This window comes from Erythrolamprus reginae, chromosome Z (genome assembly GCF_031021105.1).
Source record: "Erythrolamprus reginae isolate rEryReg1 chromosome Z, rEryReg1.hap1, whole genome shotgun sequence".
In the NCBI taxonomy this organism is placed as follows: Eukaryota; Metazoa; Chordata; class Lepidosauria; order Squamata; family Dipsadidae; genus Erythrolamprus; species Erythrolamprus reginae.
The window spans coordinates 2,324,343-2,338,125 of record NC_091963.1 but is presented as its reverse complement, the minus strand read 5'-3'; the positions used below and the strand labels follow the sequence as shown (position 1 = coordinate 2,338,125).

Below are 13,783 nucleotides of genomic sequence, written 5' to 3'. Positions count from 1 at the left end.
CTCTCACTGTTGGTTTTCCTCCCTGCCTCCTTCCCTTTTCCTTCCTTTCCTCCCCCCTTCCAACCTCTCTCACAGCCTTTTGTGTTGTTTCCCTGCCAGGGAGGTTGTGAGTGCAAAAGAGAAGAACAAATACAAGTTCACAGCAGCTGTGTTGCCTCCGGAGTTCGGTTCCTTTTTTGAAGGTACATGTGGCAGCCTCGCTCAATTTCTCTCTTTCTCTCTTCCCCACCCTGCCCAAAAAAAAATCCCCTTTTCCTTTCTTTTCCTTCTTTCTATTTTTAATTGCTTTTTAATTAAGCAACAAAAGAAGAGCAAAACACACAAAGCTTACAGTGTTTGTTCAAGAGGAGAAAGAAAACAGGTAATATTCTCATTAAACAAGTCGACGTAGGATCATCAGAACATATTATGTGCTTCTTTCCTTCCTCTCAATTGCTTAAAATGAATGGAATATTACTGAATTACAATGATTCATGAATTAATTGCTTTCTAATTAGTAAGAAAACATGAACAAAATGCAAAAGGAGCAGGGAGACATCCATTGTCAAAACAACCAAAAACCTCACAATTTTATAACTGTATTAGATTGAAATATGTAATGTTCCCATTAGACAAGCATATGCAGTGAGTCCTTGACTTGTGAGCCTCCAATTTTTGTTGTGAGTCATTTGTGAAGTGAATTTTAGCCCCATTGTACAACTTTTCTTACCACAGTTGTTAAGTGAATCCCTGCAATTATTAAGTTAGTTACACGGTCGTTAAATGAATCTAGATTCCCCATTGACCTTGCTGTGCCAGAAGGTCGCCAAAGAGGGTCATGAGACCCCAAAACACCGCAATCGTCATAAATATGAATCAGTTGCCAAATGTTCGAATTTTGATCATGTGACCATGGGGATGCTGCAACAATTGTGTGAAAATGAATTGTGTGAAAAAGACTTAATGAACTCAATCTGTATAGTCTGGAGCAGTGTTTCCCAACCTTGGCAACTTGAAGATATTTGGACTTCAACTCCCAGAATTCCCCAGCCAGCGAATGCTGGCTGGGGAATTCTGGGAGTTGAAGTCCAGATATCTTCAAGTTGCCAAAGTTGGGAAACACTGGTCTGGAGGACAGAAAGGAAAGGGGGAGGGGTATGATCGAAACATTTAAAGACATCAAAGGGTTAAATAAGGTTCAAGAGGGAAATGTTTTTAATAGGAACATGAACCCAAGAACAAGGGGACACAATCTGAGGTGAGTTGAAGGAAAGATCAGAAGCAACGTGAGAAAATATTATTTGACTGAAAGAGGAGTAGATGCTTGGAACAAATTCCCAGCAGACGTTGTTGGTAAATCCACAGTAACCGAATTTAAACATGCCTGGGATAAACATAGATCCACCCTAAGATAAAATACAGGAAACAGTATAAGGACAGACTAGATGGACCAGGAGGTCCTTTTCTGCCATCAGTTTCTATGTATTTCTAAAAATTGTGATTTCCCCCCCACCATCTTCCATTGCTTTAAATTTATGCTCTTAAATTTAAATTTTTAACTAGATTTTAAACTTAATTAAGATTAAATTAAATATAACATTTAATAAAACATTGAATTTTAAATGTACATCAAAATTCGGGCAATTAGGACATGTTAGCAGAATTTATCTATGCAAGAAATCTTTCCAGACAACAGAACCTCGCCTCATTAAATACACACACACACACACCGAGTCACAAATACACAAATACAGGTGATTTCCAAAAACCGTTGGCACTTTTAATATTAATTATCTGCCTGCCAGGGATTTTGGGGACTTTTCTTAACTGAAAACCCTTTGAACAGAAAAGTATTTTCGCTGCATTTTTTTCTTACTTTTACATATTTTAGTGGCAAATTGCCAATATTGCCATCATGGTTTCTAGATGAAAAATGGCTCAACCGGAGGTTTGTTTCTGAACTTCTGGTAGGCCTGTTAGGCCTTTGTTTTGCCATCCTCAGGCTTTGGGAAAGGCCTTCTGAAGCCTGAGGAGGATGAAAAATGGCCCAACCCGGAAGTTGTTGTTGCTGTTGTTGTTGTTGTTGTTGTTGTTGTTATTATTATTATTATTTATTGAATTTGTATGCCGCCCCTCTCCGCAGACTCGGGGCGGCTAACAACAGTAACAAAACAGTATAATCCAATACTAAAAACAGTTAAAAACCCATTATATAAAAACCAAACATACATACAAACATACCATGCATAAAATTTTTAAGGCCTACGGGGAAAGAATATCTCAGTTCCCCTATGCCTGACGGCAGAGGTGGGTTTTAAGCAGCTTATGAAAGGCAAGGAGGGTGGGGGCAATTCTAATCTCTGGGGGGATTTGGTTCCAGAGGGCCAGGGCCACCACAGAGAAGGCTCTTCCCCTGGGTCTCGCCAAACGACATTGTTTTGCTGACGGGACCCGGAGAAGACCACTCTCTGGGACCTAACTGGTCGTTGGGATTCGTGCAGCAGAAGGTGGTCCGTGAGGTAATCTGGTCCGGTGCCATGAAGGGCTTTATAGGTCATAACCAACACTTTGAATTGTGACCGGAAACTGATCGGCAACCAATGCAGACTGCAGAGTGTTGGAGTAACATGGGCATACTTGGGAAAGCCTATGATTGCAGCTTCATTCTGCACGATCTGAAGTTTCCGAACACTCTTCAAAGGTAGCCCCATGTAGAGAGCATTACAGTAGTCGAGCCTCGAGGTGATGAGGGCATGAGTGACTGTGAGCAGTGACCCCCGATCCAAATAGGGCCACAACTGGTGCACCAGGCGAACCTGGGTGAATGCCCCCCCCTCGCCACAGCTGAAAGGTGTTTCTCTAATGTTACCTGTGGATCGAGGAGGACGCCCAAGTTGCGAACCCTCTCTGAGGGGGCCAATAATTTCCCCCCCCCAGGGTAATGGACGGACAGATGGAATTGTCCTTGGGAGGCAAGACCCACAGCCACTCCGTCTTGTCAGGGTTGAGTTTGAGTTTGTCGACACCCATCCAGGCCCCAACAGCCTCCAGACACCGGCACATCACTTCCACTGCTTCGTTGACTGGTTTGTTTCTGAACTTCTGTTAGGCCTGTTAGGCCTTTGTTTTGCCATCCTCAGGCTTTGAGAAAGGCCTTCGTAAGCCTGGGGAGGATGAAAAATGGCCCAACCGGAAGTTTGTTTCTGAACTTCCGGTTGGCCCGTTAGGCCATTTTTTGTCATCCCCAGAGTTTGGGAGGCTTCCCTAAAGCTTGGGAAGCGTGAAAATGGCTGAAAGAAGGCTGAAAATCAGCTGGCCAGCACTCGTATACGTGCCGGAGCTGAAAGAGGGCAATGTATTGTGGGCCCTCAGATATGGCTCCGTATGCTGTAGGTTCACCATCACTGACATATATCATATCATATCATATCATATCATAAATTAATTAATTAATAAATAATAATAATAATAATAATAATAATTTATTAGATTTGTATGCCGCCCCTCTCCCAGGACTCAGAGCGGCTCACAACAGGACAGCACTTATTATAATATATATAATAAGTGTGTGTATCAGACGGGGGTTGCCGCTCCTGCTGCTAAAGGCGTGCCGCGTGTGCAGCTCCACAGCCCTGGCATGCGCGCGCACACGTCCCCGAGCCAGATTTTACTTCTGCGCATGTGCAGAAAGCAAAATCTTGCGAGGGGATGCATGCGAGAGATTTTGGTGGTTTTGTTTTGCTTCCACACATGCACAGAAGCAAAAAACACGCCCAAAATCTGACACACACACACCCATCTCTTCACAAGATTTTTATTTCTGCGCATGTGCAGAAGCAAAATCTCACTTGGATGCATGCGCAGGCGCACTGGAGACGCGGAGTTGCGCACACAGCTCAATTTTGGCTACTGGTACTATGGTGTCAACCGTACTGGTAGGAACCCGCTACTGGTTTGTGTGTGTGTGTGTGTGTTTAAGTGTGTGAGAGAGAGATCCTTAAGTTATAATCATCCATTCAGCAACCACTCTAAGTTACGACACTGAAAGAAAGAGTCTTATGGCCGTTTTTCACACTTAACGACCGTTGGAGCATCCCCGTGGTCACGTGATCAAAACTCAGAGTCTTGGCAGCTGGCATGTACTTGCAACAGTTGCAGTGTCCCTGGTGGTCACGTGGGCCCCTTTTGTGACCTTAGCAATAGCATTTAAGACTTATATACTGCTTCATTGTGCTTTTAAAACCCTCTCTGAGCGGTTTTCAGAATCAACCTATTGGACCCAACAATCTGGGTCCTCATTTGACCCACCTCGGAAGGAGGGAAGGATGAGTCAACCTGGAGCCGGTGGTGAGATTCGAACAGTTAGATTAGATTAGATTAGATTAGATTAGATTTATTGGATTTATATGCCGCCCCTCTCCGTAGACTCGGGGCAGCTCACAACAATGGTAAACAATACATAGTAACAAATCTAATTTTTAGCAATCTAAATTATAGTTTTAAGTTAAAAAATTCAAAAGAACCCCAATATATAAAAAACAAGCACACGATCGAATCATACACAAAAACTACATGGGCAAGGGGGAGATGTTTCAATTCCCCCATGTCTGATGGCAGAGGTGGGTTTTAAGGAGTTTCCGAAAGGCAAGGAGGGTGGGGCAATCCTAATCTCTGGGGAGAGCTGGTTCCAGAGGGTCGGAGCCACCACATAGAAGGCTCTTCCCCTGGGTCCCGCCAGATAACATTGCTTAGTCGACGGGACCCAGAGAAGGCCAACTCTGTGGGATCTAACCGGTCGCTGGGATTCGTGCGGCAGAAGGCGGTCCCGGAGATATTCTGGCCCGATGCTATGAAGGGCTTTATAGGTCATAACCAACACTTTGAATTGTGACCGGAAACTGATCGGCAACCAATGCAGACTGCGGAGTGTTGGTGTGACATGGGCATACTTAGCTGAAGTAGCTTGCAGTGCTGTACTCTAACCACTGCACGATCTCAGTGTTAAATCAGTGGGGTGGGAGAAAGTCAGCCCATCTTAGAAACAGCACTCCCTAGGGCAGTGATGGCGAAACTTTTGGCATGGGTGCCACAGGTGGCAGATGAAGCCATATCTGCTGGCACACGAGCCGTCGCCCTAGCTCAGCTCCGATGTGCATGTGTGTGCTGGCCTATTGATTTTTGGCTTGCACAGAGGCTCTGGGAGGGCGTTTTTGGCTTTCAGAGAGCCTCCAGGGGGGTAGGGGAGGGCGTTTTTACCCTTCTGCAGCTCCAGGGAAGCCTTTGGAGCCTCAGCAGGGTGAAACACGAGCCTACTGGGCCCACCAGAAGTTGGGAAACAGGCCATTTCCGGCCTCCAGAGGGCCCTCGGGGGCCAGGGAGAGCTGTTTTTGTCCTCCCCAGCATTGAATTATGGGTATAGGCACTCACACATGCGTAAAAGCACACACCCACCCAAGGAAAAAAAGGTTTGCCATCACTGATCTGGGTCCTCATTTCACCCACCTTGGAAGGATTGAAGAAGGCTGAAAATCACGCACATGAGACTGAGTGACTACGGAGAGGGGCGGCATGCAAATCCAATAAATTGAATTGAATTGAATTGAGCCAACCTAGAGCCGGTGGTGGGATTTGAACTGCTGAACTACAGCTAGCAGTTGGAATGGCCTGCAGTGCTGCACTCTAACCACTGTGCTACCCCTTTGTCAAGCAAAGTCAATGGGGAAGACAGGTTCATTTAGCAACAGTGTTGCTAACTTAATTGTTGCAGGGATTCACTTAAACCATTGTTTCCCAACCTTGGCAACTTGAAGATATTTGGACTTCAACTCCCAGAATTCCCCAGCCAGCGAATGGTGGCTGGGGAATTCTGGGAGTTGAAGTCCAGATATCTCCAAGTTGCCAAGGTTGGGAAACACTGACTTGAACAATTGCAAGAAGAAAGGTTGATAAAATGGGGCACAACTCACTTAACAACTGTCTCGCTTAACAACAGGGATGTTGGGGTCAATCATGGTCATAAATTGAGAAATATTATGGAAATGTAACTTCTTTTTCCTGATGGTCACTGACCTGAATCGTAAGCAAAAGCAAATTTAAAATGGAAGTAATCTATAGCTAGTTTAGAGAAGATATTCAGTTGCTTTGAACTGGTAGCAGAAATTGTGGGAGGGCCCCCTCGCCCCCCACCCACCTCTATGCTGTCCTATTTGTGCATGTTTTTAAGGCTGGGTTCATGCGCATAAGGCTCGCACATGAGTAACATACATGCGCAGAGGTAACATTTGCAAACCAGTAGGGAAGATAAGTGAAAAACATCCCTAAGCTAGTCCTCAACTTATGATCATTGTGGTGCTAGCTGTTTATGGGCGTAAAGGTGATCATAAATGCTCTGCTTCTGAACCTTGGGAAATTTCCCAGAATTCCATGTGCAGCCATCCCTTCTTCCCTCTTAAAGCATGCTGGCTGAGGAATTCTGGGAATTGAAGTCCACTCCTCTTAGAAATACCCTACCTTGAGAAACGCTGCATTTTACTTGAAACATTTAGAAACAGAGAAACATAGATGATTGACGGCAGAAAAAGACCTCCTGGTCCATCTGGTCTGCCCTTATACTATTTCCTGTATTTTATCTTAGGATGGATCTATGTTTATCCCAGGCATGTTTAAATTCAGTGGCTGTGGATTGACCAACTATGTCTGCTGGAAGTTTGTTCCAAGGATCTACTACTCTTTCAGTAAAATAATATTATCTCACGTTGCTTCTGATCTTTCCCCCAACTAATCTCAGATTGTGTCCCCTTGTTCTTGTGTTCACTTTCCTATTAAAAAACACTTCCCTCCTGGACCTTATTTAACCCTTTAACATATTTAAATGTTTTGACTGTGTCCCCCCTTTCCCTCTGTCCTCCAGACCAGTGTTTCCCAACCTTGGCGACTTGAAGATATCTGGACTTCAACTCCCAGAATTCCCCAGCCAGCATTCGCTGGCTGGGGAATTCTGGGAGTTGAAGTCCAGATATCTTCAAGTCGCCAAGGTTGGGAAACACTGCTCCAGACTATACAGATTGAGTTCATGAAGTCAAGTTCATTTAGTCAAAGTGGCTTGAATTATTTAATAATTATTTAATCCATTGATTGGTTTTGATTTATTTTTCCTCCCTACCTCGCTAGAATGCTTTGAAACGGACCGAGAGCTGCCAGAATGCCTTCAGTTACGGCTTATCCACCTTTTGGGATCTATTCTCTCTGGATCCAAAGTAAGTGTTTGATCTTCTGCATTTAAAAGCCTCCGGGATCACAAAATTCTAGGGTTAGAAGGAGGTCATTTAGTCCAACCCCCTGTTTGGTCCTGGATCCCAAAGCAAAGTCATTGACCGGAACTGGATTTATTTAATGAGCACTCCATTACCTTCACAATTCTTGTGATTAACCACACACAAAAAAGTTGCGAAGCCGGATGGGACTGACTTAACAACCTGTCTTGCTTAGCAACGGAAAATCTGGTTCCCATTGTGGTTGTAAGTTGAGGATTACCTGTGATGATTAGGATAGGAGCAAGAGAGCACAGAGGTCTAACTAGAGATGGATCTGGGTCTTGGTTTTATCCACCTCGGAAGGAGTCAACTTTGAGCCTGGTGAAATTCGAACTACTGGCAATCAGCAGAGTTACACTGCAATACTGCATTCTAACCATTGTGCACCATGGATGGATGGATGGAGGGAGGGAAGGAAGGAAGGAAGGAAGGAAGGACAATAGCAGTAGAGTAGAACAGAACAGAATACAATAGAATAGAATTCTTTATTGGCCAAGTGTGATTGGACACACAAGAAATTTGTCTTTGGTGCAGATGCCCTCAGTGTGCATAAAAGAAAAAGAGACATTTGTCAAGAATCATGAGGTATAACAGTTAATGATTGCCATAGGGGTCAAATAAGCAACCAGGAAACAATATTTTAAAAAATCTTAAAGATACAAGCAAAAAGTTACAATCATACAGTCAAAAGTGGCAGGAAATGGATGATAGGAATGATGAGAAAAAACTAGTAGTAATAGCAGTGCAGACTTAGTATATAGATTGACAGTGTTGAGGAAATTATTTGTTTAGCAGAGTGATGGCATTTGGGGGGAAAACTGTTCTTGTGTCTGGTGTCTTGGTGTGGAATGTGAAGTAAATAAAGGAAGGGAGGGAGGGAGGGAGGAAGGAAGGAAAAATAGGAAGGAAGAAAGGAAGGAAAAATAGGAAGGAAGGACAGAAGGAAGGAAAAATAGAAAGGGAGGGAGGGAGGAAGGAAAAATAGGAAGAAAGGATAGAAGGAAGGAAAAATAGGAAGGAAGGAAAGAAAAATAGGAAGGAAAGAAAGAAAGAAAGAAGGAAAAATAGGAAGGAAGGAAGGAAAAATAGGAAGAAAGGACAGAAGGAAGGAAAAATAGGAAGGGGGAAGGAGGGAGGGAGGGAGGAAGGAAGGAAGGAAAAATAGGAAGGAAGGGAGGAAAAATAGGAAGAAAGGACAGAAGGAAGGAAAAATAGGAAGGAAGGAAGGAAGGAAGGAAAAAGAGGGAGGGAGGAAGGAAAAATAGGAAGGAAGGAAGGAAGGAAGGAAGGAAGGAAAAATAGGAAGAAAGGACAGAAGGAAGGAAAAATAGGAAGGGAGGAAGGAAGGAAGGAAGGAAGGAAGGGCAATAGCAATAGCATTTAGACATATACCGCTTCATAGTGCTATGCAGCCCTGTCTAAGCGGTTTACAGAGTCAGCCTCTTTCCCCCACCAATGTGGGTCCTCATTTGACCCACCTCGGAATGACGGAAGGTGGAGTCAACTGAGCCTGGTGAGAGTCGAACTGCCAAATTGCATTCTGCAGGTCTGCTTTCTCCCCGCTGTGCCACCTGTGGCTCCTAACGGGGCTGCTCTCCTTCTCTTCCTCCTTCGTAGCAAAATGCTCTCCAGATTATCACCCCATCGGCCGTCGAGGTTCTCATGCTGGTCCTCCGGCGGTGGTGCCTCCCGGCCAGTGGGCCCTCCAAGGACCCCCAGTTGCTGCGGATGACGCTGAAGAGCGTGGTGTCCATGGTCCACGTCCTCCACACCAGCAGCCCCAGCCAACGGGCGGTAGAGATACGGACCATCTTGGAGAGTTTCTTCAAGGTCCTTAACGCCGACCAGCCCTTGGCCTCGATGGAAGGCTCTCCGGGCCCCCACTGGGAGGAGAAGCTGATCGCTCTGCGGGTGAACATGCTGGGTAAGGCGGGGAGAAGGCCAGGGGGTCTCCTGGGCTGGAAGAGGATGGGAAGGGAAGGTGTCACGTACTGAGGTGCTTAGATGGGATTGGAAAAGGACGTTTGTAGGCCAGGATTGAATCGTTGGGTCCTTGGTGTTCTCTAAGCTTGGGGGTTTTCTTGCAGATGTTGTGTGACCCAACTAGGGAACAAATGTTAAGAAATGTCAGAGGGAAGGAGGGAGGGAGGGAGGGAGGGAGGGAGGGAGGGAAGGAAGGAAGGAAGGAAGGAAGGAAGGAAGGAAGGAAGGAAGGAAGGAAGGAAAGGATTATGGAATCCTTGGAGCTTGGTGGTTTTCCTACAGATGTTCCAAATTAGGGAACATTCTCAAGAAACGTAGGAGAGAGAGAAGGAGGGAGGGACTGAGGGAGGGAGGGAGGGAGGGAGGAAAGGATTATGGGATCCTTGGAGCTTGGTGGGTTTTCTTGCAGATGTTGTGTGACCCAACTAGGGAACATCCTCAAGAACTGGAGGGAGGGAAGGAGGGAGGAAGGAAAGAAGGATGGATGAATGGAGGGAGGGAGGGAGGGAGGAGTGGAGGAGGAGGAAGTACTATGGGTTCCTTGGTGCTCTCAGAGGTTGGTGGCTTTCTTGCAGACGTTTCATGACCCAATTAGGAAATTAGGGACGTTAGGGACGTTTCATGACCCAATCATCAGGTCTAGGAGGAACAAACAGACAGCAAACCCTCCCTCCCTTCTAGCCCTGAGAGTGACCCCTAGTTGGGTCTTGAGACATCTGCAAGAAAACAACCAAGCTCAGAGAGCATCAAGGACCCCACAGTCCTTTTCCTCCTCCCTCTCTTCTTCCTCCTCCTCGTGTTCAACCCCCCCCCCGCTTCCTTTTAGAATTGATGATGTTTTCTAGTTGCGTCATCAAACATCTGCAAGAAAACCACCAAGCTCAGAGAATATCAAGGACCCCACAGTTCTTCCTTCCCTTCCCTTTCCTATCCTGTCCTTCTTTCTATCCTTCCTTCTTTTCTTCCTTCCTTCTTTCTTTCCTTCTTTCCTTCTTTCTTTTCTTCCTTCCTTCCTTCCTTCCTTCTTTCTTTCCTTCTTTCCTTCTTTCTCCTCCTACTACTACTACCTCACCCTCTACTGATGATATTACCTGTTTGGGTCATGACATGCGAGTAAGGAAATCACCAAGCTCACAGAGAACCAAAGTTCTTACGTTCTCCGTGTCCTTTCTCAAAAGCCTAAGTCGTGTTCCTAAGAACCAAAGAAACATTTCTGAGATCCAAAACAAATCCAGTGTGTAGCAACAGGCTCCAAATCTCAGGTCAGAAGCCCCGCCTGGTCCTTCCAAGCTCTGAAAGCGAACGCAAGGGTCAGCAGGACAACAGAACTCTCTATGGTTCTGATGTCCCAGAGAGGCCTCCTCAGAAACCTTATGGGAGATCTTCAGGGATGGATGGGTTGGCTGCCCTAGAAATTAAACCAGTATTAATGGACTACAAAACCAGTTGGGCTCTGCTGAGATGGGACCGATGTTTCAGTACCTTGACACTTTCTTTGGGGTCTTCACCCCTAACCTTGAAACAGACCTTTCTGTTTCTGGAGAATCTCAATAGACGCGACCAGTCGTAGTTAAAACAATCCGTGGAACAGCTTGCCTCCAGAAGTTGTTAATGCTCAACACTGAAAGTTTTTAAGAAGAGATTAGATAACCATCTGTCTGAAGTGGTGCAGGGTTTCCTGCCTAAGCAGGGGGTTGGACTAGAAGACCTCCAAGGCCCCTTCCAACTCTGTTGTTTGTTTGCTTGTTACAAATACGTCAAACTATCATCAAACACAAAGATCTTGCTACATCAGCCACAGCGAATCAGCAAAAAGAACAGAGAGAGCAGAGAGAGAGAGAGAATCATGCTTTCTGGCTCCCTCTTGTGGCCCATTTGCAACACTACATCTTAAAGCTATAGTACTTCAATACATATAAACATTCCTTTTTAGCTTGTTTATATATTGCAAACCCAGCTGTTTTGTACATAGTACTAACACCATCACTAAATGAATGTAAGTCAGGTAGCTTTTGAGGAGTCCATTGTTGCTTCAAACAGTGCCAAAGCCACCGGTCATTCATCCTGGGTGATTTTTAATTCTCCCATTGTTGTCTGAATTTATTTATTTATTTATTCATTCATTCATTTGTTCAATACACAAATACATAGGAAGAAAAATGGACATGTGATAATATAAAAGAGGGTGAAAGTGAACTTAGAGAAGAGGATATATGAAAGGAAGAGAATATATAAGATAAGTGAGAGAAATGAAAGACAATTGGACAGGGGATGAAAGGCACACCAGTGCACTTAAGTAGGCACCTTACTGGCCTCTTAGGAACCTGGAGAGGTCAGTCGTGGAGAGTCTAAGGGAGAAGTGTTGGTTGACACAATTGAGTCCGGTAATGAGTTCCACGCTTCGGTAACTCGATTGTTGAAATCATATTTTTTACAGTCAAGTTTGGGGCAGTTCGTATTAAGTTTGAATCTGTTGCGTGCTCTTGTGTTATTGCGGTTGAAGCTGAAGTAGTCATTGACTGGTAGGACATTGCAGCATATGATCTTGTGGGCAATACTCAAATCGTGTTTTAGGCGCCGTAGTTCTAGGCTTTCTAGGCCCAGGATTGTTAGTCTATTTTCGTTAGTCTGTTTTGAGTGGAGGAGTGAAGGGCTCTTCTGGTGAAATATCTTTGGACATTTTCAAGGGTGTTGATGTCTGAGATGTGTTATGGGTTCCAGACAGATGAGCAGTAGTGATCTTTCTTTTCTCTCCTCAGATGCCATTCCGGAAATGTTGGATTCCGATGACCGACCGGTCTTGCAAGCCATGTTCCTGAGCAACAATTGTTTCGAACACATCATTCGATTGATCCAAAACAGCAAGGTAAGGGGGGGGGGAGATCCAAGTTTTTCTCAACCAACATTGGTGGGTTTCCTTAAATTTCAGAAAATTATTTATAAAATAAATGTATGGATGAATAATCCCTACAAGGGAGAGTTTTCGTGGTCCAATTACAACTTCTGTCTTTCTCCAGATAGCCCTCGAGTTACGACCACAATAAGGGAGGTTCTTGTTAAGTGATCTCTGCCCCATTTGAAGACCTTCCTTGTCCTTAAGTGAGTCACACTCACACTGCTGTTAAGTGAATCTGGCACCCTCGTTGAGTTTGCTTGTCAGAAGGTCGCAAAAGGGGATCGCGTGATCCAGGCGGGGGTTGGTGCTCCTGCCACTACCAGTGCAATGCATGCGCAACTCTGCAGCTCCGCTTCTCCACATGCGCAGGAGCAAAAAACCCACCAAAATCACTCATGCGCCTGCGTCCCCACATGTGCACATGTGCAGAAGCAAAATCTCGCTTGGAAGCGCGAACACGCCAGAGACACAGAGTTGTGCGCGCAGCTCAATTTTTGCTACCGGCATGGTCCGCTACTGATGTGATCCCTCCTGGGACATGGCGACCGTCATAAGTACGCACCAGTTGCTAAGCAGTTTGATCCTGTGGTCATGGGAATGTTGCAGTGGTCATAAGTGTAAAAAACCTAGGTCAGCACCATTGTAACTTTGAACGGCCAGTAAACGGACGGGCGTAAGACGAGAATTATTGGTGCATCCTCAGAGGGTGCCCTTAATTCCCTTCTGCCTCTAAACCAGAGTATGTACACAGTGTGGGTCAAAAAAGTCAAAATGACCGCTCTGATATTCAGTTGAACTGGACCAAGCTCGGTTTTGCCTGCCATTTTAGGATATTTTGAACAATACCTACAAACACCCCTTGCTCTGCATTTAAAAGAAACCCTTGCATTAAAAAAAAATAAAAGATACCTCTGTGCAACGTGGAGGGATCGTAAAATTAAAAAACACTTAATTACTAATGAATGAATTATTTTTATTGATAACAATCACTATCTAATTAATCGCTTATCTTTAATGAATAATGCTATTATTAAAGCTAGCCTCTTGAAGCCCCAAGTAAAAGAAGAATTATTGCAAGTTCGGGGAAGATTTCAAGCAGTTTCTCGAAGCGCAAACCATGATAATAAATTGGTCAGGGCTAGCATTAGAGTTATAAACTTGGAGGTTGCAAAAGAACATTAGATCCTTACCAGGAGCAAGAGGACATCCTCTAAATCCTTCAGGGTCATTAATCAAATCTATTTTCTCCAGTGTATGGTTTTCGGAGGTTGGGTTGATGGATGTCCTTTTGAAGGAAAACCGTTTGGCGTCCGAGATGGTTCTCCCTCCCTCCCTCCCTTCTCTCCTCTTCAAAATTCCTCTGGACAGCTCGTAAATAAACCCTGATTTCTCTCTCTTTGAGATGGCTCTGCTCTGTCTCTCTCCGGGGCTATTTTTAAACTTGGCTTTTTTTTTTTTTAAACAAACAGGGACGTGTCTTTTTTTCTCTCCTGTCACTTTTTACTTTTCTGGTTTTTTCCATTTTAACATTGTTTGTGTACATCCGTCCCGGAAACTCTTAACTCATTAAGATTTCTGGTTGCTACAACACAACTCACAATTTTCCACCAGA

At 44.8% G+C, this 13,783-nt stretch overlaps 1 protein-coding gene across 3 annotated transcripts in view; it reads left to right on the top strand.

The window, feature by feature from the left end:
• NBEAL2 (neurobeachin like 2) overlaps positions 1–13,783 on the top strand; it is a 188,703-nt gene that overhangs the window by 92,947 nt on the left and 81,973 nt on the right. For all 3 annotated transcript variants that reach the window (XR_011556963.1, XM_070729608.1, XM_070729606.1), the window contains exons 6-9: positions 100–182; positions 7,150–7,235; positions 8,910–9,216; positions 12,035–12,141. Coding sequence is in view for 2 of the 3 variants with exons in the window: in XM_070729608.1 (XP_070585709.1) it covers positions 100–182; positions 7,150–7,235; positions 8,910–9,216; positions 12,035–12,141 (583 nt within the window). In the remaining variant the exon portion in view is untranslated. The remainder of the gene's footprint in view (positions 1–99; positions 183–7,149; positions 7,236–8,909; positions 9,217–12,034; positions 12,142–13,783) is intronic.